Source organism: Neophocaena asiaeorientalis, unplaced genomic scaffold (assembly GCF_003031525.2).
Source record: "Neophocaena asiaeorientalis asiaeorientalis breed wild unplaced genomic scaffold, Neophocaena_asiaeorientalis_V1.1 scaffold132, whole genome shotgun sequence".
Lineage (NCBI taxonomy): Eukaryota > Metazoa > Chordata > Mammalia > Artiodactyla > Phocoenidae > Neophocaena > Neophocaena asiaeorientalis.
Genome location: NW_020173393.1, coordinates 2528599 through 2555229, shown reverse-complemented (window position 1 = coordinate 2555229; position 26631 = coordinate 2528599). Strand labels below are relative to the sequence as shown.

General features: G+C 54.8%; 1 protein-coding gene across 3 annotated transcripts; it reads right to left on the bottom strand.

Moving 5' to 3' along the window:
- Positions 1-76: 76 nt before the first annotated feature.
- On the bottom strand, positions 77-26625 carry ADA (adenosine deaminase). 3 transcript variants are annotated; one of them, XM_024746902.1, is made up of 12 exons: positions 26499-26625; positions 16516-16577; positions 9549-9671; positions 6586-6729; positions 5825-5940; positions 4551-4678; positions 3793-3864; positions 3610-3711; positions 3299-3363; positions 1568-1697; positions 838-940; positions 77-419 (listed from the first exon to the last, which is right to left on the bottom strand). In XM_024746902.1, exons 1-12 carry the CDS (start codon positions 26529-26531, stop codon positions 373-375), a joined length of 1125 nt encoding a protein of 374 aa, XP_024602670.1. In that variant the 5' UTR covers positions 26532-26625; the 3' UTR covers positions 77-372. The 3 variants fall into 3 exon arrangements, with proteins under 3 accessions (XP_024602670.1, XP_024602671.1, XP_024602668.1); XM_024746903.1 differs by having other exon boundaries at positions 83-386; XM_024746900.1 differs by lacking the exons at positions 77-419; positions 838-940 and adding an exon at positions 957-1275.
- Between the last annotated feature and the right edge of the window lie 6 nt (positions 26626-26631).

Sequence of the window (26631 nt, the reverse complement as noted above, 5' to 3'; positions counted from 1 at the left end):
GGGCAGGCTGCCCGCGTCTGGGGGCCCCAGGGGCTCCTTCCGTTCTCCACAAACCCGACCGCAGCGCCACACACCACATGCCGCACAACCCCAGCTGTTGTTTTCTTTATTAAGCACCAGATTTTCAGCACAGGTTACCAGAGGAGGGAGGGATTCACATTCAACCAGCCACAGGCCCTGATCCTGGCCCGGGCACGCAATCAGAGGAGAGACACAGCCAGGCGGAGGTATATGTGTGTACAGAAACAGGCATGTGGGCTTCACGAGCATCAGTAGCTGACTCTGGAAATCATAGTCTCCCTGGAAGGAGTAAAGGGAGTTGTGAGGACTCCATCCACAGGGTGAGGACTCTGAGAGGTGGCCACGGTGTCTTCAGGGACACTGCCCTGCTTGCCAAGAGACGCAGAAAGGTGAGGCAACTTGTAGTACCCAGGACATTAAAAAAAAAAAAAAAATCACAGAACATCAGAGCCAGAGAGGAACCCCTTTCTACAGATGGGGAGACTGAGGCTTGGAGCAAGGAAAGGCTCTGTCGAGGCCACACAGGAAGGAAGGAAGCAGAACCTAGCTGCACCCTGGGCTCAACTCCCTGCCCTTGGCTTTGGGCAGCCCTCGAGATGCCCCAAGTTGCCAAGACCTTGGGAGTGGGCTTGAGAAAGGCTCCTTCTCAGACCAGCCTCCCAGCATTATGCAGGAAGTGAGCCTGTGCAGTGAGGGAGGACGCATCCCTGGTGCTGCCTGGGAGAGGAAGGGAGGGCATATCTTGCTAGAAGTCCCTGGAAAGACAGGTGGGAGCCAGGGCAGGGCACCAGCCCAGCAGCTCCATCAGAAACATACCTGCAGAGGCCAAAGGTGGCATCCCATAGGCTTTATAGAGCAGATCAAGAAGCTCCCTCTTCTCATCTTCTGGGAGGAAACTGGACTTTGCCGCGTTGATGTTCTGGAAGGGCCAGCACGGCGGACAGTGTGAAACCAGAGAGTATAGGAGGGAGTCCTTAGCAATCTAGTGACAGTCCATTAAACATGGGCAATTCGTTAAGCTCAGAGTGGTGAGGCCTTGTCCAAGGTCACGTGGCAGCACCTGCCAGAGCAGAGACTGTGAGGTTGTGTGTTCTTAACGTGGCAGGACGTGACACACAGATGTGGCAGGGAGGCTGGAGAAACCTTTGAGAGACGGGGTGGGATGTGTGGCGCCAGAGAGACAGTCCTGCAGGGCCAGACTTGGGATATCAAAACGACTGAAATCAAGGGCTCATCCTGGGGTCTCTGAGTGGCCTGAAAAGTATGTGCAAAATGTATAGCTGAGCACACCTTTCTGGGGAGATGGTTCACAGCTTTCAGAGTCTTTCAAGGCACTTGACCAAAGCAGAGGATAAAAAACCCAGTCCTAGGTCAGGATCTCAGCCGAAGATGTCTTCTCCGTGGAAGGCATCAAACTCCAGGTCTGCCTTGGCCTGGCCTGTTGCAGCAGACTCACCCCTCATTCTCCAGGGCTTCCGGGCCCTGGACAGGACCTGCAGGCCTCACACACTCCCAGGGCCCAGAGTCAAGGCACACACCCACTCACCAGTCTCTTAAACTCCTCTTCAGTGAAGCCCATGTCCTGTTTGGTCATCTGGTAATCAGTGTCCAGGGTGGACTTGAAGATGAGTGGGTCATCCGTGTTGAGGGAGTAATTAGCCTGGTCGTTTTTGAACCTGGACAATGCAGGGGGGTGGGGGTGGGGGGAGAAGCGCCTCCCATTACTGCTGTGTAAACAGTCTCTGCACGTGGACATCCACACTCCTTTGAACCGCGCGGCACCCTTGGACAGGCCTGGAGGTTCTCCTCGTTGTACGGAGGAAGACACAAATTCAGGGAACTCGGGTGACTTGTCCAAGGCCACATTACTAGCAACTCAAGACTTAAAGCCATCCAGCCAGGCCAGAGCCAGGCAAAGGCAGGAGAGGGGCCGGCTTGGCGAGGCCAGAAAAGCAACAGCCCGCTCTAGCCACCCCCCTCTCTGGCCCTGCCCTCCACAGCCGCACTCTGCGAGAGTTGTCTGCCCCCTTCACCAACCGTCCTCAGCCCCCCTGGGCTCTGACTCATCAGATAGATACGCCATGGGGACTGTTCTTAGCATAGTCCCTGACCACCATCTTATTAAATCCAATGGACTTTTCCTAGCTCTAACCTCACCCGACTGGTGGAGCAGAATTTTATACTGTTGACCTTTTCCCTAGATTTCTTGGACAGCGCGCTTCTGGCTTTCCTCCTGCCTGTGCCTTCAATGTCACTGTCCTGGATTCTCGCCTAGGCCCTTTTTTTTTTATTCAATCAAAATCACAAAAATTATAATCATCCTCATCGGTTCACTCAGTCCCACGGAATTAGTTTATTTTTTCATCTTGATCTTTTGTTGGCACTTTTAAGAATCCATCAGTTTCCATTAGAGTTCTGAAAATGCTCACTCATTCAGTTCAGCAGTAGTCAGTTACCAGAATCCTAGGCCCTCGTGCTCCACCGTCTGCTGAGGCCATCACTTCTCCTTCAACCACCGTATCTCTAGGTGACTCTGAGTCTTTCTCCAGCCCACAGGCTGTATGCCCACATGCCTCCAGAGCCTCCACTTGGGTGTCCTGTAGGTACTGCACACTCCACACTCCTAAAGCAGCTCAGGCCCGCCTTGTAATCAGAGTGTGAGCGAGCCCAAGCTCCTCTCTTTCTCGTAAGCTTGGCGGACAGACCATCAGTGCTGGCCTGAATATGGTCACCCCGAGTTCTTAGTGAACTTCTGGGTCAGCTTTGCCCTCCTGAGGCCTCGCCCAGGGCTCAGTCCCAGGGCAACCTGAAGAAGGGCCAGAGCTTCTAAGTTTAAGCCTATGGGGCAGCATCGGGGTGGGGTGGGACGGGACAGGCTCTCCTGGGGAAAGCTTCAGGATGTGCTGGGGGAATGCCCAGAGGGGCCAGGAGCAGAGACCACGTGAGCAAGAGAGACTCATCTTCCTAATTCCTAGGAGGTGGAATCTGGAGTGTGGAAGTTTCCCTTGGGGTAGCAGGGCATTCTGCTATAGCTGGATGAGCTACAGGGCCCCCAGCTGTGCTATCCAATAGCTTGGTGGCCTCATAATCAAGTTACACCACATCCAGACTTTGGCTTCCTCACTTGTAAGACGGGGACAGTAGCGCCCGCTTCCCAAGCATTTGAAGAGCTTTCACACCTAGGAGCCCCCGCAGGGACCAGCGCCCAGTCCCTGCATCCCCTTCCCACCCTTGGCTTTCCTAGTACAAAACTGAACGGAGCCCAGCCCGGCCTCACCGAACGACTGCATGCTCCGTGCCTGGCTTCCAGGTGCCGGTGAGGTAGCTGGACCAGGGGCAGACCTGGAAGAGCAGACGGGTGGCTGGCATGAAGCCCCCAGGGCCACCGCTGACCCCCGTCCCCAGGCCAGCTGGCGCCACCTCCTCCAGCGCCGTTCTCGCCCCGGTCACAGCAGAGTCCCCTCGCAGCCGAGTCCCAGGAGCCGTCAGTCCTGCCTTTCTCCCTCCACCCAGCAGCTCCAAGGCCTGCGGCCCACGCTCCCCACGCTCTCCACCGCTCCCCTGACCTCCCCCTCCCCAGCCCCTCACCTCGAAGTGCATGTTTTCCTGCCGCAGCCTGTTGTAGAGGGCCGGGTCCTCCAGCGTGTGGTAGCCGTGCCCCAGCCTCTCGGTCTTGAGCACGTCCACGGCCTGTTGACAAGCAGCGTGGAACCCAGCGCGGGCCGCGGGGCGAGCGGGGAGAAGGGCCCCACCGCCTGCCCAGCCACTCACCTCTCTCACCACCTCGGCCGAGCCCACCTCCCCGGCGTGGACCGTGCGGTGTACGCCGCTCTTCACGGCCTCCTGTAAGGGCGAGGGCTTGGTCAGGGGTGGCCTGGGGCTCGGCCCCGCAGGCCCTGCCTTCACTGCACTCTGGGGCTGAGTCCACCTGGCTGGCTCCCAGACAGGGAGGTCGGGTGGGTTTCGTTTTTGTAATCATTTAAGTGGTAGCCCTCCTTTATTAGTTATTACGAGTCAGACACTGTAGGAAATGGTTTAGATACCTTACGTCATATTCACAACTGCTCTAATACCTATCTTACAGGGAGCGGGGAGGGACTCAAACTCAGGAGAATTAGGTATCACGACCAGGGTCAGACCGCTAAGAGATTCCAGAGCCCCTACTCTGTGGCCCATGCTTCACCCCTTCCACGGGAAGCACAGCATGAGGCTTCGGGACGTCTGCTCCAACACAGTCATCCCAGCAGATGAAACAGGCCCAGCGAAGAGACAGTCTCGCCCAAGGTCACACAGCGAATCATTAGGCCTAAAGGCTCCAACACGGGACCCTCCAGCACCAAGCGGGGTTTTTTCTTTCATACCAGATTCCCAACTTCTAGAGCTCCTAGACCCAGTCACACACACTTGGGAGCCCAGGAGGCCTCGTGATCCCCCGTCGGTGTGCCTTCCTGCTACTGGTATAGAGACCAGCTCCCCACGGGGCTCCCCCAGAGCCAGCCTCTCCTCTGCCTCCGTCCCCCAGGACCCACCGCGTAGGCCTGCACGTGTTCAGGGAAGAGGGTGCTGCCTTGGATGGTCTCATCTCCGGCCAGGTCGATGGCCACTACGGTCTGCTGCCGGTACTTCTTACACAGCTCCACCACCTCGGGGGACCAGCCTGTGGGCGAGATGCCCGCCGGGCCTCTGGCAGCTGCATGGAGGAGAGAGACCCTCCCAGCCCTCCCACCCAAGGCCAGCACAAGGCAGAGGGCCCAGTGTCCCATCTTCCAGGTCTGACCCCGCGGCCTTCGGGGCCTTAGCATCCTCTCCTCGCAGAGGGGGGCCGTGTGCTGTGGCTCGCGGTCACAGCGAGGCTTTGTCGAGGCCGCACGTGTGAGACACCGAGGTCAGGGCCTGGGCTCAGTAAACGACAAATAGCAATTCTCTTTCGATCCCCACACCCACCTCTACTTAGCAGATGAGATGGAGGTCCGCACAGTTTAACATTTAAACCTAAGACAGCTCCCAGTAGTGTTACTAAACACATTGCCGACATTGGTCATCGTGAAGTGTTTTAAGAAGAATGACCAGCCACAGGCTTTGGAACCAGATGGCCCTGGGTTCTGCTCCGGGCTTGGTGCCTTCCTGATTGAGCCTCTCTCTAGCTCAGTTTCCTCATCTGTCAAATGTGGATAAACGATGGTGGTCCTGTCTCCTAGACCCCTGTGAGGATTAGAGAAAATACTCCAAGCCACTCTGCACAGGGAGGCCCTGCAGGTTGACACTAGACCCTCGCCGTGGGCTCACTACTCCTTAGAGCAGAGAATGGGGTAACTACGATCACCTCCTGTGACAAGGCACGTCTGAGATCCAGAGAGGTGATGTGACCTGGAGAGAGCCACACAGCAGGGCTCTGCCTTGGAAGCACAAGCCCTGGAGATGTGACCAGTGTCAGTCACAGGGAGACCCCTCAGGCCCTGGCACTGAGACCTAGTCCCAGGTTCCACAGCCCTGACAGGAGGGGGCCTGGCCCACAGGGTCTCGAGGGAGGACTGCGGCCTGACAGGAACCAGGCTTAGGCTTTTCTCTGTCCTTCAGCTTCCCTTGATTTTAAGCCTCCTGCAGGTCATGTGGCTCCCAGGCTCAGCCTCCCTGGGGAGAAAATTCTGTTGCAGGAAGTTGCGAGCTTGCCCAGGGGGAAGGCCCGAGGTCCAACTGATGGGCTCAAGAGAGACCATGGGCACCGGTATGGCCCCTGTGCCCGGCCAGGAGGTTGTGGTGGCACCAGATGGGCAGCCAGGGACGGGACCGAGGTCACACTCACTGGGCTGGTGGCGCATGCAGCACAGAATGGACCGCACCTTCACCCCGAAGTCCCGCTCTCCGTCTTGCAGGCCCTGGTCCACGAGACACACCACCTCATCCGGGGTGAGGTCCCCTCTGTGTGCAGAGAAGAGTAGGGGTGGGCCTGAGACAAAGACAGACCTAAAGGACAGCCCTGGGACTGGGACAGAGGAGGGAGGGGAGGTGGGGGAGTAAAGAGGGGAAGGAAAGGAGGAGAGAAAGAGGAGGAAGAGGGGTCTTCCAGGAGAAGCCCTCAGCCCCACTAACCCACTGCCTCTGAGGAAAGGACGAGGGAGATAGCCCCAAGCCCTAGCGCACCCCCTTCCAGCTTCCTTGGAACTGTCTGGACGCTTCCAGACCTGTGAAGACTGTCCCAGTTCGGGGGGTTGTCAGACACAGCCCTCCTCCCACCCAAGATGGCGAGCACTGCTAAGCTAAGCTCACCTGTTGTGATTCCCACTTGTCCACAAGTATCAGAGTCATGGCTAGAAGGGAGCAAGGTGGTTGAGTGGTACCGCTTAGACATCCCTGGGGCCCAGGCAGAGGGGCAGGAGTGGGCCAAACTCACTTTGGTTGCAGGGTTAGGATAGGACCCCTAAGAGTCACTGGATAAGCTGTGGGCCAGTTCAGGGAGCCAGACCAAAGTCTTGCTTGGGCCACGGCCTCCCAGGCTGACCCTCGCGGTCTTGGGTCAGGCCACCCTGCCACAGCACCAGCACAGCCCTCCAGACGGTCACTCACTCAGCCTGGTTCCAGGGGATCGGCTCCACTTTGGAGTTGGCCAGCAGGTGCGGGCTGTAGCGCACCTCCACGTACACCACGCCCTCCTTGGCCTTCATCTCCACAAACTCGTAGGCAATCCTTTTGATGGCCTCCCGGCAGCCCCTGGGAAGGGAAGAGAGTGGCTGGGGACAAACTGCCCCAAGTCCCTTGGGAGCTCCAGGAATAACAAAGCTGTCCCCTGCCCATAGCAGATCAAACCCACGTGTGGCCCCCCAATCTCGCATCACCCAGCCCAAAGCTCCAGGCATCTGCTGGAGAAAATCCTAGAAGCACAGCACGTCCTTTCAGCTCTGCTTCCAAACTCGATGCCAGTTCTCGCCACCTCCGCCCTGGTTCTAACCACCTCACCTCTCTAACTGGCCTCCTGGTCTCCACGCTCGCCCCTGTAGAGCAGCTAGCTCAATCTTTTAAAAATGGAAATCAAAGAGGGAATTCCCTGGCAGTCCAGTGGTTAGGACTGCATGCTCTCACTGCTCAGGGCCCGGGTTCAATCCCTGGTCGGGGCACTAAAATCCCACAAGCTGTGCAGCGTGGGCAAAAAAAAAAAAAAAAGATCAACATCACTCCTCCACTCTGAACCCTAATGGCCTCCCACCTCGTAGAGTAAGCCTCAACCCCACCTCCCAACCCCCCACAAGGCCTGCGTAATCTGGGCCCCTGCTCAGCCTCCCGCTCCTTCCATGACTCCTCCAGGGCCTTCTTTCTGTCCAGCGAACAACCAAGCTTGTTCCCACTTCGGGGCCTCCGTGTTTGCAGCACCCCAGCCTGCAGGCTCTTCACCCAGATCACCCTATGCTCCCTCCTCCCTCCATTCAGAGCCCGCCTCCAGCCTCACCTCCTCGGGGAAGCCTTCCCTGACCACCTTATTTTATTTTTTTATTTTTTATTTATTTATTTATTTTGCGGTACGCGGGCCTCTCACTGTTGTGGCCTCTCCCGTTGCAGAGCACAGGCTCCGGACACACAGGGGCTCAGCGGCCATGGTCATGGGCCCAGCCGCTCCACGGCATGTGGGATCTTCCCGGACCGGGGCACAAACCCGTGTCCCCTGCATCGGCAGGTGGACTCTCAACCACTGCGCCACCAGGGAAGCCCTGACCACCTCATTTTAAAACATCTCCTCACCCTTTTTCACCTCTTCCCCTGGGCTTCAGTTTTCTCCATGGCCCTTATCACCACTCGACATCACAGATCACATGGTTTCTTTATTAGCTGGCTTTCACCTCCCCAGCTAGAACATAGTCTCCATGAGACAAGGACCCCTCCCTCTGTCTCGTCGGCTACGATCCCTCAGCCAAGGACAGAGCCTAGGACATTACAGCCACTGAAATATTTGTTGAGTGATAGGTGTAGGCCAGCAGGGAGAAGAAATAGGAGAAAAGGACACACGCAGGCAACAAAAAGCAAAAATAGACAAGGGGGACTACACCAAACTAAAGAGCTTCTACACAGCAAAGGAAACCATCAACAGAGTGACAGGCAACCTACCAATGGGAGAAAATATTTGCAAACCACACGTCTGATAAGGGGCTAACACCCAAAGTGTGGAAGGAACTCCTACGATTCAGTAGCAAAACAAGCAACAAAAACTGATAAAAAGTAGGCAAAGGACATGAATAGACATTTCTCAAGACATACAAATGGCCAACCATTTCATGGGCCTGACATCACTAGTCACCAAGGAAATGCAAATCAAAAGCGGCTTAAGCCTTCAGGAAGCTGGTCCTCTTCTGTCTTGTGGCCGAGAGACAGGAGCCACCTGGGCAGTGGCATGGGAGACGCTCCTCGTCCGGGGGAGAGGCAGCATGTATGCCAGACCATCTGCTGACCCAGGCCAAGGATGGGGGCAGTCGATGCCTTCCAGGCAGAGCCCAGAAGCTTCCAGAAAGCAGCCAGCAGCTTTGGCATACATCTTCCTTCCCCAGGACTCCTCATTCCTGTCCTACCACTTACCCGGCCAAAGGCCTCCACCGGCCTCACACAGCTTCCTCAGTGGTCCTCCAACAACCCATCCTCCAGACCGTTCCTCAGGTCCAGCCCTCTGGACAATAACACAGCCTTTCTCTCCCAAGGCCCAGTCCACACTTTCTCCTCCAGGCAGCCTTCCCTGACTTCCCCAGCCCTCTCTACGTCTTCCCCCTCCTGAGCTCTGGCAGCACTGACCGCCAAGGCCCCATTCTCGCCTGCCTTGGGAAACTCTGCCTCGTGCCAGGAGGCTCAAGGCGACATCAGGACGAGAATCTGGGCTTCACCCCTTGCCACCTGTGTGGTCCTGGGCAAGTTCCTTCACTTTCCTGAGCCTTCATTTCCTCCTCTGCAAATGAGGAGTGTGTCTAGCTCACAGGACTGTGGACAGCTACAAAGAGAATAGTTCTGTGAACTGAACACACATTATATTCTTCTATATCTAAGATATTCTGCTATCAAAAAATGGAAGGAATGAAAAGTAACATAAAAACAGCAGTGCCTGGCTGTCGATACAGGTAGCAATTGTCCTCCTAGTAAGAGGAGGCTTGCTGAAGACAGTGCTGTGTCCATCCCAAACCTCAGCCCTAGGAGGTAGAGAGGGTCATAAGCCCCATTGTCTAGATAAGGGAACTGAGGCCCAGAGAGGGCAAATTTGCCCAGCATCGAAGTTATTTCTTGAAAGAATCTGATACTAGGATCTATGTTCTTAACCCCCACATTCTGTCACTTTTCTATAGAAGTTGAAGGAGGTTCAGCCCATCATACCCATTTCCAAGAAGGGAAAACCGAGGCCCAAAAGCATGGAGAGATTCACAGGAGTGCACACAATGGTGAGAGGCAGAGCAGGGTTATACAGCGCCTTCTCCCACCCCACAGGCTGAGGTGTGCAGGCAGCCCGATGTGGGCACAGGGACCGACGCTGCCCAGGGTTAGGGGCGGGTGGGAAGACTTACGCGATGGCGGGCATGTAGTAGGCGAACTTGGCCAGGAAGCCTGGGAGGCTGAGCGGCTTGTCCATGCCGATGATGTCCTGCAGCTCCTCTGGTGTGTTGGCAGGGAGGGTGATGCCCCGCTTCCTGGGGACAAAACAATGAGGGTGATGGACCACCCTGGGCAGGACCTTACCAACTCCTTGCGGGGGGTGGGGGGGGCATCTGACCCCTCTTCATTGGACAGATGGGAAAACTGAGGCCCAGGGCATATAGAACCAGGACCTGAATCCTTCTAGGATCTTCTGTCCCCAAGGCCATGACCAGCCAGCAAATCTCAAGGGGGACAATTGGGGTTAAAGTCCACTTAAAGTGTGCGTGAACACACGCACACACCCTGGTTCCTGGGGACAGGGGAGGTGCCAGGGCAAGCCCTCGGTAGAGCCGGCTGGTCGCGTGCCAGGTCAGGGGTTATCAGGGCAAGAGCTGCAGCACACACTGCCTGGGACAGGAGCAGGCGCCAGACTTCCCTCCGCCATCCACCCTCTGGCCGGCACACCAGGGAGGCCGGCCTGGCCCACTGCGCTGGGAGAGGGAAGCCAGCCCAGCCATCCACCCTGCCAGCACTCTCCCCTCCCTGACCACAGCCTCCCACACACGGCTGGGCCACGGCAACCACTCGGTAAGGGCTGGCGGAGAATGGCCCTTCTGGTCTGGGGCCTCCTCCTCTCCACTGGCATCTCCACCTCCCCCCCAGCCAGGACCAGCAGGGTGCAAGGCTGGGCTGCCTTCCCCGCTTCTCATGCCCCAGCCTCCTCTGCTCCTCCTGGCTCTGCCCCAACTCATGGGTCACCCCTGGCCTCGGTTTTCCCACCTTTAAGATAAAAGGGACAGGCCAAGGACACCTGTCAAGAAATGCTTCTACCATGAGGGACAAAAGATCAAAGGCACTCTACAGAAACAGAGAAATGCAGAGAACAGAAAACTTAAAAACCCAAAATGAATAGCCTCAAAGAGAGGAGACGATGTTACATCCTTGAAACAAGAGCATCCCTTTTTAAAGACAGGACATTCAGAAAGTAAGAAAGAGCTCTTGGAGATCTGGAAGAACATGGCCACGCCCATCAGGCTGTATTAAAAGGAATGGAAAATAAAGTTGAGAAAATCTTTTTTATTTATTATATATTTAATATATATATAATATATATTTATTATATATTATAATATTTATTTTATTACAGCCCATCAGGCTGTAATAAAAGGAATGGAAAATAAAGTTGAGGCAGAACAAAAGACAAGATAAAAAATAGGAGCAAATGGGGGCTTCCCTGGTGGCGCAGTGGTTGAGAGTCCGCCTGCAGATGCAGGGGACGTGGCTTCATGCCCCGGTCCGGGAGGATCCCACGTGCCGCGGAGTGGCTGGGCCCGTGAGCCATGGCCGCTGAGCCTGCGCGTCCGGAGCCTGCGCTCCGCAACGCGAGAGGCCACCACAGTGAGAGGCCCGCGTACCGCAAAAAGAAAAAAAAAAAAAGGAGCAAATGATTAAGAAAATTATGTGATTAAACCAGGAGGTTCAGCCTCCAGTTATCCACAAAGCAAGAACAGAAGATAGAAGGGAGGACATTGCCAAAGAAATGGAAATTCAACCCAAGTGTTGAAGTCCTTTAATAGCTTCTGTTATTAAAATATTAAAATGTTTCCCTACGTAAATACCTGTTCCCTAAACCTCCTAAATATGCCCTCTTCCCCTTCTGCATGACCCCAGAACCTATGAGTGACCAGTGGGTATCACCACGGGGTCACCCTGTTGCCCAGTTTGCCAGTCAGACTCCCATCCCTGCGAGACGTCCCCGGGGAAGATGAAGCCCCGGGTGCAGTCACTGCACCGAGGTCAGGTGCTCAGCGCCCTTGGGCCTTCCCCTGCTGGTCAGTCTGCCCCAAGGTCACCCTCATGAGGCCATCCCCAGTCACCGTAGCCTCTGCAGAGCCCGTACCAGTTGTTAGATACTATATTTTGGATATCTTTCTGGAAGCTGGTGGGTGGAAGGCAGAGGAGGTGTGGCTAAGGCTCCGACCCCCATATTCCCAAACACAACGGCCACATTTGCCCCAGGACCCCTGGACCGATCCAGAGATCCAGAGCTTTCAGTCCTCTCCCTCTGCACATCAGCATCTGAGGGCCCACGATGTGCTGGGCACTGGATGGATAGCCGTGACCAAGGCAGACCTGTGTGTCTGATCATCCCGTTTCCCCTCCCCCCAGACCCCTCCCCGTCCCAGGCTCCACATTTCCTAATATGGCTCCTCCATCCATCCAGCTGCCTGAACCAGAGACAGGGGGCTCCCCCAGACTCCATCTCCCTTACCCATCAATAGCCGGTCCCCAAGTCCTAATTATTTCTTCTTAAATATTTCTCCAACTAGTCTCTTCTCCAGCCTCTCTCCTCAACAGCCACCCAAGAGAGATCTTTTTACCCCACAGACAGAGTGGCCTGGGAAGGCCTTTCGGAGGGGGTGACATTTAAGCAGAAGATTTAGACTGTCCTTTTCCCCTGAGGGAGCAGGCGGAGAGATCCAGGCAGGTGGGGTCAGAGCCCTGCTGAGAGCCCCAGGCAGAAGCACCCAAGGAATTCCAGGGCAGGGAGGCTACAGTTCAGAGCAGGGTCAGTGGTAGATGAGCCAGCTGCCAGATGGGGGCTTCGCAGGAGCTGGGACCTTATCTTGAAAGCACCGGAAGCCACTGAAGGATTCTAAGCAGGGGAGTGACATGAAAAGATGTACTTTTTAAAGAGTTCCTCCTGGCTGTGGTGTGGGGAACAGACAGAGGGAAACAGGGCAGAAGCCAGAGCTGCCACAGCGGTCCCCTAGGGGATGATCCAGCGCCTCACAGGGGACTGGGCCTCCAGAAGCTACTCAGACTGAGCTGTAAAGATCCTGTCTGGGACCCAAGGTCGAGGCAGGAAGGAGTTGTTCCTAGGTCCCCTGCCACCCACAGCCACTAACCGCAGCCAAGGCTCCCTCCCCCCAGGGCCAAGCTCAGCTCTTAGATGGCCCTGCTTCCCCATAGCCATGGCCATGCCCCGGGTGCCTCTCAGTCCTCTGCCCTCCACGCTGGGTGACACACCGAGAGCCCAGTATGGAGTTCAAAGTCCAACCTCCTCCTGTAGGTACCAGATCACCCTGGGCAGGAGCTGTCCCCTTGAGGACCTCCATATCCTTGTCAGTAAAACACAGATGGTACTTTGTTTTCAAGGTACAGGGAGGAACAGATGAGACTATTTGTGTGTCCAGGGAAAGATGGCAGACTCTGAAGCCCAGTGGCCTCGGTTTAAATCCCAGCTCTTATGTAAAGGCTGTGTGGGACTCCCCTAGTGGCGCAATGGTTGAGAATCCGCCTGCCGATGCAGGGGACACGGGTTTGACCCCTGGTCTGGGAAGATCCCACATACCGCGGAGCAACTAAGCCCGTGCGCCACAACTACTGAGCCTGCGCTCACTACTAAGCCCACATGCCTACAGCCCATGCTCCACAACAAGAGAAGCCACTTAAATGAGAAGCCCACGCACCGCAACAAAGAGTTGTCCCAGCTCGACGCGACTAGAGAAAGCCTGCGCACAGCAACAAAGACCCAAGGCAGCCAAAAATAAATAAATAAAATTTTAAATTTTAAAAAAAAATAAAGGCTGTGTGACCTTGAGCAAATTACCCAAACTCTCTGTTTACAAGATCTGGCAGGTTTGAGAAGAGAGGTTAACACAGGCTTTGTAGGACTTCAAGGAACGTGTGTAGGCTTTGGTTTTGACCCTGAGCACGGCAGGAGGATTTGAGAAAGGAAGTGATCTGATTACTCTATGTTTTGAGATGACTGTTCTGACTACAGTACTGTGGGGACAGTAGATGGGGGAGGCCAGGGTGGACACCTGGAGACTGGTCAGGAGGCCACTGCAATAGTCCAATGGCTCAGACCAGGATGGTGACAGGGAGGAGACAGTGGCCAGATTCAGAATGTGCTTTGGAGAAGAGCTGGCAGGAAGGAGATTGAGAAAGAAGTTAAGCCCCCGGAGAGAAGATGGAATAAGAAGAAACAGGTGAGGGAATTCCCTGGTGGTCCAGTGGTTAGGACTCTGTGCTCTCACTGCCGAGGGCTGGGTTTCGATCCCTGGTCAGGGAACTAGGGTCCCACAAGCTGTGTGGTGCAGCCAAAAAAAAAAAGAAGAAGAAGAAAATGAAACAGGTGAGGGCTTCCCTGGTGGCGCAGTGGTTAAGAAACCGCCTGCCAATGCAGGGGACACGGGTTCGAGCCCTGGTCCGGGAAGATCCCACATGCCACGGAGCAACTAAGCCCGTGCACCACAACTACTGAGCCTGCGTTCTAGAGCCCGCGAGACACAACTAATGAGCCCACGTGCCACTACTGAAGCCCCCACGCCTAGAGCCCATGCTCGGCAATGAGAAGCCACCGCAACGAGAAGCCCACGCACCGCAACGAGAAGTAGCCCCCGCTCACTGCAACTAGAGAAAGCCCGCATGCAGCAACGAAGACCCAACACAGCCAAAAATAAATGAATAGATAGATAAATAAATTTTAAAAAAAAAGAAACAGGTGAGAACACAGTCAACTGAGGCCCAAGTCACAGGGGCAGAAAAGAGGCTACTGGATTTGGCCAGGGTGAGGGAGGGGCCACACGCCAGATGCTGCCCTCCTTCCCCCTCTCAGCCCAGCTCACTCACAGCTGGGAGTCCTCCAGCGTGTTCTGTCCATATCCCAGTCTGAACAACTCCCCGGTCCCCCTGCCTGCTGACCTCAAGATCAAACTCCAGCTGGATCAAACCCACACCCACCTTTCTAGGGCCCATGGAGGTGCCTAGACAGTTCCCGAGATGCCAAGTGGTTGTGGGAAACAGAAAATCCGACCAGTTGCCCCACAAGGGCTGTTCCTTTTCCTCTTCCCTCTACCCCACCCTGGACACTTTCACCTTCTTGCTCCGCTAATGAGCGCTATGTGACCCTTTAATGAGCACCCGCGATTACACCCCATCTTGGTGCCCGGTTAACCCACCCTAATGGCCTCATTAAGGTCCCTGCATCAATAACTGGCACTTGACATGGGCAAAGGACAGGCAGAGATAATCCAAGGGGCTTAACCCCAGTGAGTCAGAGCCATAGGTTCCAATTAATAATATTATCGTTAAGTGACATTTATGGAGCATGTAGCCGGCTCGCCCTCAGCTTAGTGTTTTTTGTGCAATACTTTTCCTAAACCTCCAGCTGGCAGGGGCAATGGTCAGGGGTACGGACCCGGAGCCACACCTGTGTTTACGAGATAACTTACTTCCCCTATCCTGCCTCAGTTCCCTCGTCGGTAAGACAGGGTCAATAATATACCTATCTCACAAGTTGTCACCAGATTCCAGTAAGTCAATCCAGGTACAACATTTAAAGCAGTGCTTGCCATGCAGTAAAGGCTAATATACTTACATGATAAGTTAAATAAAAATTAGATCAGCAACAGCTTCCTAGGGCAGAAAAAAGTGCAACAAGAAGGAGAAGCGTGTTCTTGCCAGAACCCTCTCAGGGAATTGGAAGAGACACTTTTTTTTTTTTTTTGCGGTACGCGGGCCTCTCACTGTTGTGGCCTCTCCCGTTGCGGAGCACAGGCTCCGGACGCGCAGGCTCAGCGGCCATGGCTCACGGGCCCAGCCGCTCTGCGGCATGTGGGATCTTCCCGGACCGGGGCACGAACCCGTATCCCCTGCATCAGCAGGCGGACTCTCAACCACTGCGCCACCAGGGAAGCCCGCAAGAGACACTTTTAAGTGTCGGGGCAAACGCCCAAGGATCATCAGTTCTCTCCTAAGGAGTGGGTGTCTGGATAAGTGAGGGGGTTCTGGCTTATGAAACAGAGGGTTCAAATTTGGATCCAGAGCTGAACTGCTCAAAGCAGTGAGGAGAGGCAGAGACCTCCCAGCTCCAAACAAAATGAGCATAGAACAAACCCATGAGGAACAGGGAGAGGTAGGAGGCGGGAGGGACCCCATCTCCCAGGTCAGCTCTGGAGGAAGGTCCTGTTCTTACTTTCAACCTACAGAGGCTGAGGCCACAGCAAGGAAACAGTGTGTCCAGATTTGAATCCAGATCCACTGGCCCTTGAAGTCCTTGCTTTTAAGTGCTAGACCCCAGAGAGGGGATATCATGAGCCCTTGAAATGTGGGGAGGGAGGGCAGACCTCCCTCACTGGGGGTGCTGGGGACCCTTCAGCCCACCAGCATCCACGAGAGCAGAGGCAAGAGGTACGTTCTCCTTTGGAAGATGCAGAGATTTGGGCCGCCACTTCTCCACGGCTCCCAACAGGTTACCATCATGAGTAGGAAAATCTCGGAGGGTCAGATGGCCCAGGGTCAACTCTTGACGACTCTACATGTTGTGTGGCCTTGGGCAGCTGCCTTCACTTCTCTGAGCCTGCTCTCTTCTCAGTGACATGGGGATGGCAATGCTCTCCTCCTCCAAGTGTGGAGGGATTAAATTCGCTGACTCAGGAGAAGGCTCAGCCCGGCCCTGGGAGATGCTCAGCAAATGGTAGCAGCCTATGCGGGTATATCACCTGCCACAGGCTCTCGGTTGAGTCAAAGAATCAGTGACTGGTGCAGCCCTGGGAACTGCGTGTGTGCGTGCGTGTGTGTGTGTGTGTGTGTGTGTGTGTGTGTGTGTGTGTGTGTGTGTGTCTCTGTCTTTTGGTGTCTCTCTGTGTCCGTGTCTATAAAGTGGGATAAGCTTCCCCTGGCTCACCTGGCAGCAGGAAGATAAAAGTCAGAGGCACAGAAGGCAGAAGACTTGGGCTGTGGGTCTCTGTGCCCCACAGACCACCTTTTTCTAGGCTGGCGGCTGGCTTGATTCCACAGAGATACAGGAAGAAGCAGCAACCCTGGAATTCTCCACAGGTGTCTGGGTCGAAGTTCCTAGGGAAGAAGGCCTCTTATCTCTGGACTTACCTGCCATAATATAAGATGGTTTCAGGCTTGATGGCTCCATCCAGATGGACGTGCAGTTCTACCTGCAAGGGCGCAGAGGAAAAGGAGAGAAAAACAAACACCCATGAATGCCTGAAGGACCTTACAGAGGGTCATTGTTAACACTAACTGATAACCGTTAGTCACCACATACATTTCACTGAACTGTTCACATGCATTATCCTGTTTCATCCTTGTCTGTGGGGTGGGTTTAATTATCATCTCTGCCTCTTTCACAGTGGAGAACACTGAGGTTCAGAGAGGTTAAGTAACTTGTCCAAGACCACACAGCTCTAAGTGATGGAAACAGGAACCCAACCCAGTGCCTTTGTTCTTAACCACAGCTGCTAAGTGGCAGAACCGGAATTCTAACCCAAGCCCAATTCTGAAGCTGGTGCTCTTTAACACGAGGCCAGCCATGGGCCCAGAGGAGTGACAGAGCCTCAGCCACCATGCAGGCAGATCCCACTCTCGGCCAACTCACCAAACAAGATCCAGCAATAACAAAAAGGATTGGCCACAGACCTTCTGGACTAGTGAATAACTACAACATATTTCAAAAATCAGTCTCCATTTTCAAAAGCATGTGTTACTGAAAATGAAACATAGCTTATCAGGAATCAATATTTGACAATAAGATCCTTCTAGGACTCCAGAAAGGGCACCAGATACTTGGCCATCTTGGTGATCCTCTCCTACATGCTCAGCCTCATGGACAATACTCCATACACAAGGCCAAGAGTTTAAGGACAAGGACTTTGGGGAGAGCTCATCAGGCTGGATGCCCAGCTCTGCCTCTTCTCTGGCTGTATGATCTTAGACAAGACACTTGATCTCTCTGAGCCTCAGTTTCCTCAACTGAAAACAGCTGCAAAGATTGCCTCCCTGTCCAAGAAGAGTTTAAGGATTTAAAAAGACAGTGTATATGTATGTATATAGCTGATTCACTTTGTTATACAGCAGAAACTAACACAACGTTGTAAAGCAATTATACTCCAATAAAGATGTTAAAAAAGAAAAGGACAGCGTAGGTGGGCGAGTCGGCCCACAGGAAGACAGCTCCTGCCTCTCAGCCAGGGCCCTTTCCGCAGGCTGTTAAGAGAAGCACAGCAGGTGCTGGGAAACAGTGGGAAAGCAGCTGCCATCTCCCTGTTCCAGGTCGTGGAAGAAACTCTTTCCCAGCCAGGCAGAGAGCCAGAAAAATTTTAATAAACATCTCTATAAGGGTGGGGCCTTCTCTGGAACTTGGGAGCCTGGACAGGAAAGTGGCCACCCTGGCTGGAGAGGGAGTAGCCAGGGAGCCACTGGCCCCAGGGCATCCTGGAAGCACCCACGTGAGCTGCCTCCTGTGGGGGGAATCCGGCCTGGGGCCCACAGGAGGCCAGCAGAGACAGGGCCGCCAAGCATCCCTATCAGGAGGACATCCAAGTAATCACATCCCTCCACAAGTCACTCAGCAGCAAAGGACCAGCTCTGTCACAGACCCTGCGTCCAGGGAGTTGTTGGATTCCCTGATGAAATGAATGCAATGCCCACTCAGCCAAAAGTTTATCAGGTTCTCAGAAAGTGCTCTGCTTTGGAAACACGGAAGCTTCCAGTGCAGGAACTGCCAACCAGCTGTTTGACCTTGGACAGGTGACCCCACCTTTCTGAGCCTCTGTTTTCTTATCTTTAACCTTCACAGGGCCGTGGCGAGGATCCAGCCAGAGAGATGGGGTAGTGCTGTGGTTAGAGCTGCAATCCCAGCTCCTCCACTCACTTCCTGGGTGACCTGGAGAAAGTTACTTCGCTTTCAGTGTTATGCCTTCCTCCCAGGGCTTCGTGAGACTTAACCACGTGACCGCACGTAGCGTGCTTAGATCAGGACTCAGCACGTAGCAACAGCATTTAGCATAATAAGCATAACTAAGTATCCCTCATTCACCAAATAGTTGAGGCCCTGCTGGGTGCACTGGGGATGGAGAGATAAACTAAAGTGACAGAGTCCTGCTCCCGTGAGGCTTACAGTCCAGCAAGGGAGAGAGACATTAAGTAAATGTCACGTTGGTAAATGTAAAATCACAAGCCAAGACAACTCCTGGGAGGCACAAACATAGACCTACCAAAGAGGTAACAAACAAAAGAACTCGCCCAGCTAGAGGGCCAACGATGGCTTCCCAGAGAAAGCAGCGCTTAAGCTAATAGCTGAAGGATGAGGAGGAGCCAAGTAGGCAAAGGCAGGGGTGAGCAGGAAGGCTGGAAGAGCATCTAGGCAGAGGGAACAGCATGTGCGAAGGCCATGCAGTGGGAGAAGATGTGGTGGACGAGAGGAACTGAAATGGGTTCAGAGAGGCGAGCGGTTGTGGAGCTGGAGAGGCTGCAGGGGCACAAGGAGGATTGGGTACCAACCTGAGAGCAACAGAGAAGCCATGACAGGGTTTGAAGCTGAAAAGGACAAAGCATAGCAAGACCAGTTAGAAGTGGTCTTGTGAAGTTTATGAGCGATGATGGTGCCCTGGACCAGGGTGGCAAGGCAGATACGGCAAAGCAGGTGGACAGGAAGCCATGTCGAGGATGATGCTTCAGGTTGGGCCTGGGTGGGTAGCGATTCCCACGCTCTGAGACAGAGAGCCCAGGAAGAGGACCAAGTGCTGAGGGGGAGAGGAGGGGTAGGGCACAGGGAGAGAAGTACGGTTAGTGTGATCTCACTTATGTGAAGTCGGGACACCTCTGAGACCTCCAAATGCACGTGGACGGACCCAGTGGCTGTGCAGGTCTGGAGCTCTCAGAGAGGTCCAGGCTGGAAATATGAGTAGGAATATAGATGACTGAGGCTGTGATTTTGAATGAGCTCACCCACAAAGGGAACATGGAGGAAAGAGCACGGGACAAAGCCTGGACAAGCACCAGCACCCAGTGGCTTATAGAAGAGGGTGAGCCTGGAGAAGAGCTGCCAGTGAGACGGAAGGGAAACCAGGAGTGTGTGGTGTGCAGAAAGGCAAAAGGCGATCAGACTTCAAGAGGGAGGAGTCACCCCCTCACCAGGGTCAGTGCAGAGGGCTGAACGGTAGTCCCCCAAAAGATGTCCACATCCTAACCCCCAGAACATACACTTCCACAGAGGGCAAAAGATGGGATTACAAATCTTGAGAGGAGGAGTTTTTCCTGGATTTATCTGGATGGGCCCTACACCCAGTCCTCTTTCTCCTTATAGGGGAGGCAGAGAGTTTTGAGAGACACACGCAAGAGGAAGCAGCCCTGGGACCACAGCAGCAGATGAGAGCGGCGCGGCCACAAGCCAACGGACACCTGCGGCCACCAGGTGGGGAAGAGGCAACAAACGGTTACTGAGAAGCTGGGGGGCGGGGTCCCTGTGAGAAGAAAATAGAGGAGGAATCAGCCAGGGGGAAGGAACAGGAAGGAGAGCGAACAGGCAGAGGGACATGCAGGCACTAAGTGTCAGAATCAGGTGGTGAGAGATGAGGCCAGAGAGAAAGTTAGGGGGGTGGAGGGCAGGGAGATCTCACAGGTCACAGTAAAGGGCGATCCCCTGAAGGGTTTTGCACGGGGGAGTCACCTTTTCAAAGCTTTCTCTGGTTGCTGTGTGGAAAGCAGGCTGAAGTCAGAACAGAGGACAGAGCTGACACAGTGGTGCAGGTGGGAGATGAGCCACCACTGGGAAGACTTGCGGCAGCACCAGACACAGCACATGCTCAGGGAGCCTGAGCTGAGCAGTGAGAGGGAAGGAGGCCTCAGAGAGGCCCCGGGCTGCGGGAGACTAGAGTGCCCCGGGGGGAGGGAAAGCAGAGCCTGCCACTTGCCCACCGTGCCCTACAGGTCCCAGCCCTCCTCAGGGCCTCCTGGGAAGCTGCCCAGACATGTTTCAGGGGAGGAACAGAGGCCAGGAGCTGCCTCCACAGGCGGTCCAAGCTCAGGCAGGCCTCCCACTGAACTTTCTGGAAAACTGAGACTACCCATGGAGAAATCTGTCAGCTCAGAGGTGGATGGGGACCCTGCTCCGTTGGACCCATGCAGAGAAAAGAAGTAGCAGCAGTGGCCTCCAACTCACTGAATATCTCCTATGTTCTACATGCATCATCTTATTTCATTCTTACAACCAGTGAGGTGGGGACTTCACTCCCAGTTTACACATGAGGAAACTGAGGCTCAGAAAAGTATCCAAGGACACAGAGGCAGTGGTGGAGTTAGGATTTGTACCCAGGTTTGAACCTTGAGCTCCTGCTCTTCTTGCTCGGCAGGCCTAGCCTCAGATGTAAATAATCCAGCAATAAAAATAGCTGTTTACTGGTATCAGACCCTTTATTTCATTTGGTCTCCACCCCTAGGCAAGGGACACACCAGCTCCACGTTGCAGATGGGGAATTGACTTGCCAAGCTGAGCTCAGAGGAATTCCGTGACCTGCCCAGGGTTACCCAGACCGACAGTGGCAGAGCTGGGTTAAAAGCCAAGCCCCTCCACCTCTAACCCAAGTCCTGCGCACTGCCACACGACCTCCCTGGCGCTTGCGCCAGACCTACACCCGGCCTCCTGACCACTCAGGAGGAGAATCTCAGCACCCCCCTCCTCTGCATTCGCTCTCCATGGGCCTGAGTCACAGCGAACGTCTGACAGAACTGCAGGAAATCCTCCAGGTCCAAACAGGGAGCATCCCCACCCGCCACAAAATATTTCCTAAGCCCCCTTCAGGTGCCAGGCTCTGTGGGGACGTGGGGAAACATGCCGAGTCCTTGCTCTCAGGAGACGCCAGGCAGGCCGGTAAGGCCCAGGGAGGTACATGCACTCGCCAAGGTCCCCCAAGGTGTCAGTGGCAGAGCCAGGACGGGGACTCAGGGTCTTGGACTCCAGGACCAGACACTCCCACATCTGACTCCCGCTCACAACCGGAGGGGCTGTCTACCTTCAAGGCACACCTGCATCACACTGCTTCTCCCCAGACCCCCTGCAAACACACCCATTTTGTTTTCAACCCACTGACTTTCTCAGTTTCCTTACTTACCATGCCCCTGTCCCCAGCTCTTAGTTTCGTTAAAGCGGGGACTTTGTGCTATCATGCTGTACCCTCAGGGCCTAGGACAGTGCCCGCCTAGCAAGAAGTGCTCAGTAGGTGCTGAATGACTAAGTGATTGTTTTCTCCTCTCCCTGTCCCATGTCAGCAGTGCTGTGTCCTCTCCCTGCAGCAAGGAAGGGCTGACCTACCCCCTTGGGCCTGGCAGAGAACCCAGATGGGGCAGAGTAGCCAGGGTTGCTTGACCCCCCAGAACCCAGGCACTGCAGTCAGAACCTGGATGAGCCACAGGTGCCCACTTCCCCTCTTAGCACTGCTCTTGGCATGGAGCTGGGCAGAACCGGAGGTCAGTGCCCTCACGCCACCACAGCCTCTCAGCTGACTTTTGGGGTGAAGCCAGGAGACAGAGCAGCTCCAGGTCTGACATTGTTTCAGTCACACGTCCTCCAGGCAAGTCCTCTGGGCTCAGCCGCATCTGGGCTCCTATAGCTCCGAGGTACAGAGCAGAAGGGGCCCAGCAGTCCCTCGGTGCCTCCTGCTGACTCAGGGCCCATCCAAGCTCTCTGCTGCCTCTGTGAGCTTCCCCAGGGGCTTCACACAAGGCAAGGCGTGTCCTCAGCCAGGGGGACGTCCTGTTGGGCGGCAGCCCCTAGGAACTTAGCACGGTTACCCCCATTCTCTAAGCGAGAAGTCTGGGCCTCAGAGAGATTAAGGGACTTGCCCTAGGGCACAGTCCAACGAGCGCCACACCAGGAAGCTGTCTGACTCTAAAGCGGGAGGTCACAACCACCACGGCACACCCTGTTCACCCTGCATGTGGGAGCTGAGTCAGCACAGGTAAACTCTAAACATGATTAATAACCGCGATGAGGCTGATCGACCGCAGCTGGCGTTGGCCTGCCCCCCCCACCCCGCCCCAGGCCTGCACTTGGCATTTCATGTAGGGCGGATACAAATATGATTCCCGTTTTACAGATGGGGAAACCGAGGCACACAGAAGCAACTCACTCAGATCCCCAGAGACTGTCTCTTCCCCCAGCTTGCCGCTCTGGAGGCTCAGAACCCTAAGGAGCGTGGGTGAGCCTGGTCCCAACACTGTGGGTAAATGTAGGCTTGAACCTCACCTTGGCCGCCCTGGCTTACTCTTCTCCCCTGTCCAAAACCAGGCCACAGTCCTACCCTTCCCTGGCCCAGGGGGCACCCCGCAGGACAACAGGGCAGACGGACAAGCTTCTTCCAGCTCACAGGGCCCCTTCCCACCCAGGCCAAGCCCACCCTGAGGTCAGATGTGGAATCAGGAGGCTGGCTGGCCTGGCCTGCCTCAGTGTGTGACCACAGACACTGCACTTCCCTTCTCTGGTCCTTGCTTCTTCCTCTGTCAACCAAAAGGCTTCAATGAAACCCAATCTCACTCTTCCCCTCCCTCCCAACTACCCCGGGGAAGGCGTTGTAACAGGTAAGGCCGGCAGGCTCTTCCCAGCCAGGGGCATTTTTCTTTTAACAGGTGGCTCTGGTAACAAAAGCACCAAAAGCACCAAAAGCCGAAGCAGTGCTAATGCAGTGTGCTTTGTGGCTGGAAGACAAGAGGAGAGACGGAGAGGGGGAGAGACGGAGAGGGGGAGAGACGGAGAGGGGGAGAGACGGAGAGACGGAGAGACGGAGAGACGGAGAGGGGGATATGCAGGTGGAGAGAGGCCACCGCAGGCCCCCACCAGGGAGGAAATGCACACCCGAGGGCCTGCTGCGCCAGCCAGGTGCTTCACAAGCCCTAACCAGCATCCATTTCCCCCAAGAACACTGTGACCTTGGCTTTGTCAGCCCATTTTACAGAGAAGGAAGCTGGGGCTCAGGGAATTGTCCACCTGAGCCCTTGTAGCTGCTGAGTGGTAAGGCAAGGATCCAAGCTCAGTCTATCCGAATCCCACAGCCACCCCAATTTACAAAGTGGGTGTAAATCAGCAAAGCACTTAACAGCATCTGCTTCAGTCTTAGGTAGGTCTGGGTTCAAGTCTAACTCTGCTGCTTTCTGGCTGTGTGACTTTGACAAGTTCCTTCCCCTCTCTGAACCTCAGTTTCCTTATATGTATATGAAGATAATAGTAGGAGTTTAAAGGGCTGTTGTGAGCATTAAATGAGTTACTATATGCAAAGCAGTTAGAACAGTGCCTGAAACGGAGTAAACATTCAAATATGAGAAAGAAAAGTATGTTGGACATTGAGGCTCAATTCTCTGCATTAGGAAGGGACCGGGCTGTTCCAACCTGGACCAGCTCACTCTCCAGCCTACAGCTTCAAGGCTGTCAGATTTTGTGTAGCCTTGGACAAGCCACTTCACCTTTCAGGCCTTAATTTCATCATCTGTAAATGGGGACGTAAACATCCTCCTTGTTGAGTTGTCCAGAGGATTCTGTGAGATAAATCACTGAAGGTGCCTGGTACCCACAAACACTCAAATGGCAGCATTGTTACTGTTATTATAATGACAGGCATGTGATCAGCGTTGCTCTCCGCGACACTGAACTCCTGAGGGCCATGGGATTTTCCAGCCTTGCCTCATGTGGAAACAGACTGATAAGGGCCACCCCTCCACCCCACTTTGTGTTCAGGAAGCTACTTGTTGAAATAACATAATCAGAGCAGATAGGCAGCCACCTAGGATTTTGCTACTCAAAGTGTGGTCCACGGCCCAGCAGCATTAGCATCTCCTGGGAGCTTGTTAGGAGCACAGCATCTCAGGCCCCATCCCAGATCTCCTGATTCAGTATGAACGTTGACAAACGTCAGGTGATGTGACTATACATTAAAGTTTGGAAAACACTGCCTTGCTCTGCCTTCTCAAAGTTGGCCAGTCCTGAGACTCACCTGGTGGTAGGTATGAGAAGCCCAAGAGCCCAGCAGAGGCTCCTGTCCCAGAAAGACCCACAACTGGGGCACTGGAACCACCCCCCCCCCCCCGCCCCCCAAAGGCTTCTGCAGAGGCAGTTCAGGAAAGCTGGCTAGGGTATGGGATTTTTGAAGCCAGCCCACCCTGGGCTCAAACCCCAGCTTGGCCACATCCTAGCTGTGTGATCGTAGGCCTAGTTAATCTGTGCCTCTCTGATCATCTCTAAAAGGCGATGACACCAGCTACCTCCCAGAGTCATTGCTCGGATCAAATGAATTAATGAAGGTTAATGTATTCAGAATGGTGCCTGGCACAGAGCGATAATTCAACTGAATAAGCTCCAGCTGGTAATACTACTGGTTCTCATTACTGGCTACTCCACCCATGGGAAGGCAGGGAACTGGCTCTGAGATTCACACTCCTGGCTTTGCTGGCAAGCTCAGGCACGTTCCCTCCTCACAATAATATAAAATGTAGGACATGTCACGTACATAGTGGTTGACACTCTACCTTCCCTCCCAAGCATTGCCTTTTAACCTTTGGACACCCCCATGGCAGGTGGAGCCCATTTCCCAGGTGTACAAACTGAGGCCTAGAGAGGGGAAATGACCTGCCAGCTTGAAGCAGAGAGGCCAAAAAAATGGGCATGATAATAATAGTCCCTCCCTCATAGGCCTGTTGTAAAAGTGTTGCAAAGACTGAGTTGGTGCATATAGCAAGTTCTACAGAAGGGTTGCCTATTATTTCTCTCCATAACCCCTATTTCACTCCCCGTCAAGGAGTGTCTACTGCCTTGGGATTCATATCAGGGTAAGATGATCCCCCAGCCCAAGGGCAGAGGGAATCCCAAAGCAACAAAAAAAAAAAGGAGAAAAGGGGATTCCCTGGCCATCCAGTCGTTTGGTCTCCATGCTTTCACTAAGATCCCGCAAGCCACGTGGTGTGGCCAGGGAAAGAAAAAAAAAGCCTTCAGAGGAAAGAAGAATTAATGATGGGGCATGGGGCATCCAGACGAGCTGTGAAGGAGGCATGGGGGATGCAGGAGCTCAGCCCCAGTGCCTGCGACGTCTGGCAGGGAGTAGCGAGCATTTGCCCTCTGGTAGGGGCACCAGAAGTGGGGGCCAGGCCTCACCTCCTCAGAGCCCCGCCTCAGCTTCCCCACCTCCTCATGGATTCTCACCAATGCTTTTCCAATGATATCTGCCATCATCACTCACACCTATTTCTCAGAGAGGTAAATTGAAGCTGATTGCAGCTCACTCCTTCCCCTAACCACCCCCAGCAGTCTCAACCCTACTAGCTGATTCACCCTGCTGAACAGACTCCTGGGCCCCTGCCTTCCTTGGACTGAATCTCAGTGCTCCAAAGCCCACCAAGTGGGCCCAGATCCTCCCTGAACCCACCATTCCCTCCCACACAAGCTGGTGGGACGAGGGACAGGGGGTTTATCCCCTGGGGCTAGTGACCATGGCTTGGCCCCAAGTAAACCCTACCAGGGCCCAAGACCTAAGGCCCACCCAGCCCCTCTAGTGTGTAGAGAGGGGTGCCCTGCTCCCCTCCCTCCTGTCTCTGGCATGGCCCACTGCTCTCACGGGCACATCCACAAACCTAGGCTCCTTGGCACTCAAAAACTGTCACAGTGTTGGAGTATAAAGCTGTTTCCACTCACCCAGCACTCCGTATGTGTTGTCCACAACACTAGGTGCCTATAGGTGTAGAAACCGGGCCCCATTTTACAGCTGAGGTTCAGAGAGCTTAGGCCACCTGCCTAGGCTGCACAGCGCCGGCGGTGCTAGGACGCCCATCTGACCGATAGCGAAACTGAGACCCAGATGGGTCAAATCAGAGGCAGAAGCAGAACTTGGAAGCCATCAAGGGGCGCCTCCGGATTCAGGGCTCTTCCTGTCTCTTTGCCTCTCATTAAACGGCCTGGAGGCGGGCGAGGGCCTGAGCTGAGGGAAGAAAGCGCCTGCAGGGGTCCCGTTTGCTCCCCGGCCGTGGATGCCCCTAAGCCCTCCAGCCAGACAAGGACCCAGACGCCGAACCCCGGACCCCGAGCCACCGCCCGCGCTCACTTTGGGCTTGTCGAAAGCTGGCGTCTGGGCCATGGTGCCAAGCGTGCACCCCGGCGCTGCTCCCTCCGCCGAAGATCGGTGGTCCCCCTGGGTCGATGGCCGGTCTGCTTTCCCGGGAGCCTGCAGTGATCGC

Coding starts and splice junctions, on each gene's coding strand:
- ADA (XM_024746900.1), bottom strand. CDS start 26,531: ATGGCCCAGACGCCAGCTTTCGACAAGCCCAAA. Junction 4,679..5,824: donor CTGCATGCGCCACCAGCCCA/GTGAGTGTGACC, acceptor TCTCGCCCACAG/GCTGGTCCCCCGAGGTGGTG. Junction 3,865..4,550: donor AACACGTGCAGGCCTACGCG/GTGGGTCCTGGG, acceptor TCGCCCTTACAG/GAGGCCGTGAAGAGCGGCGT.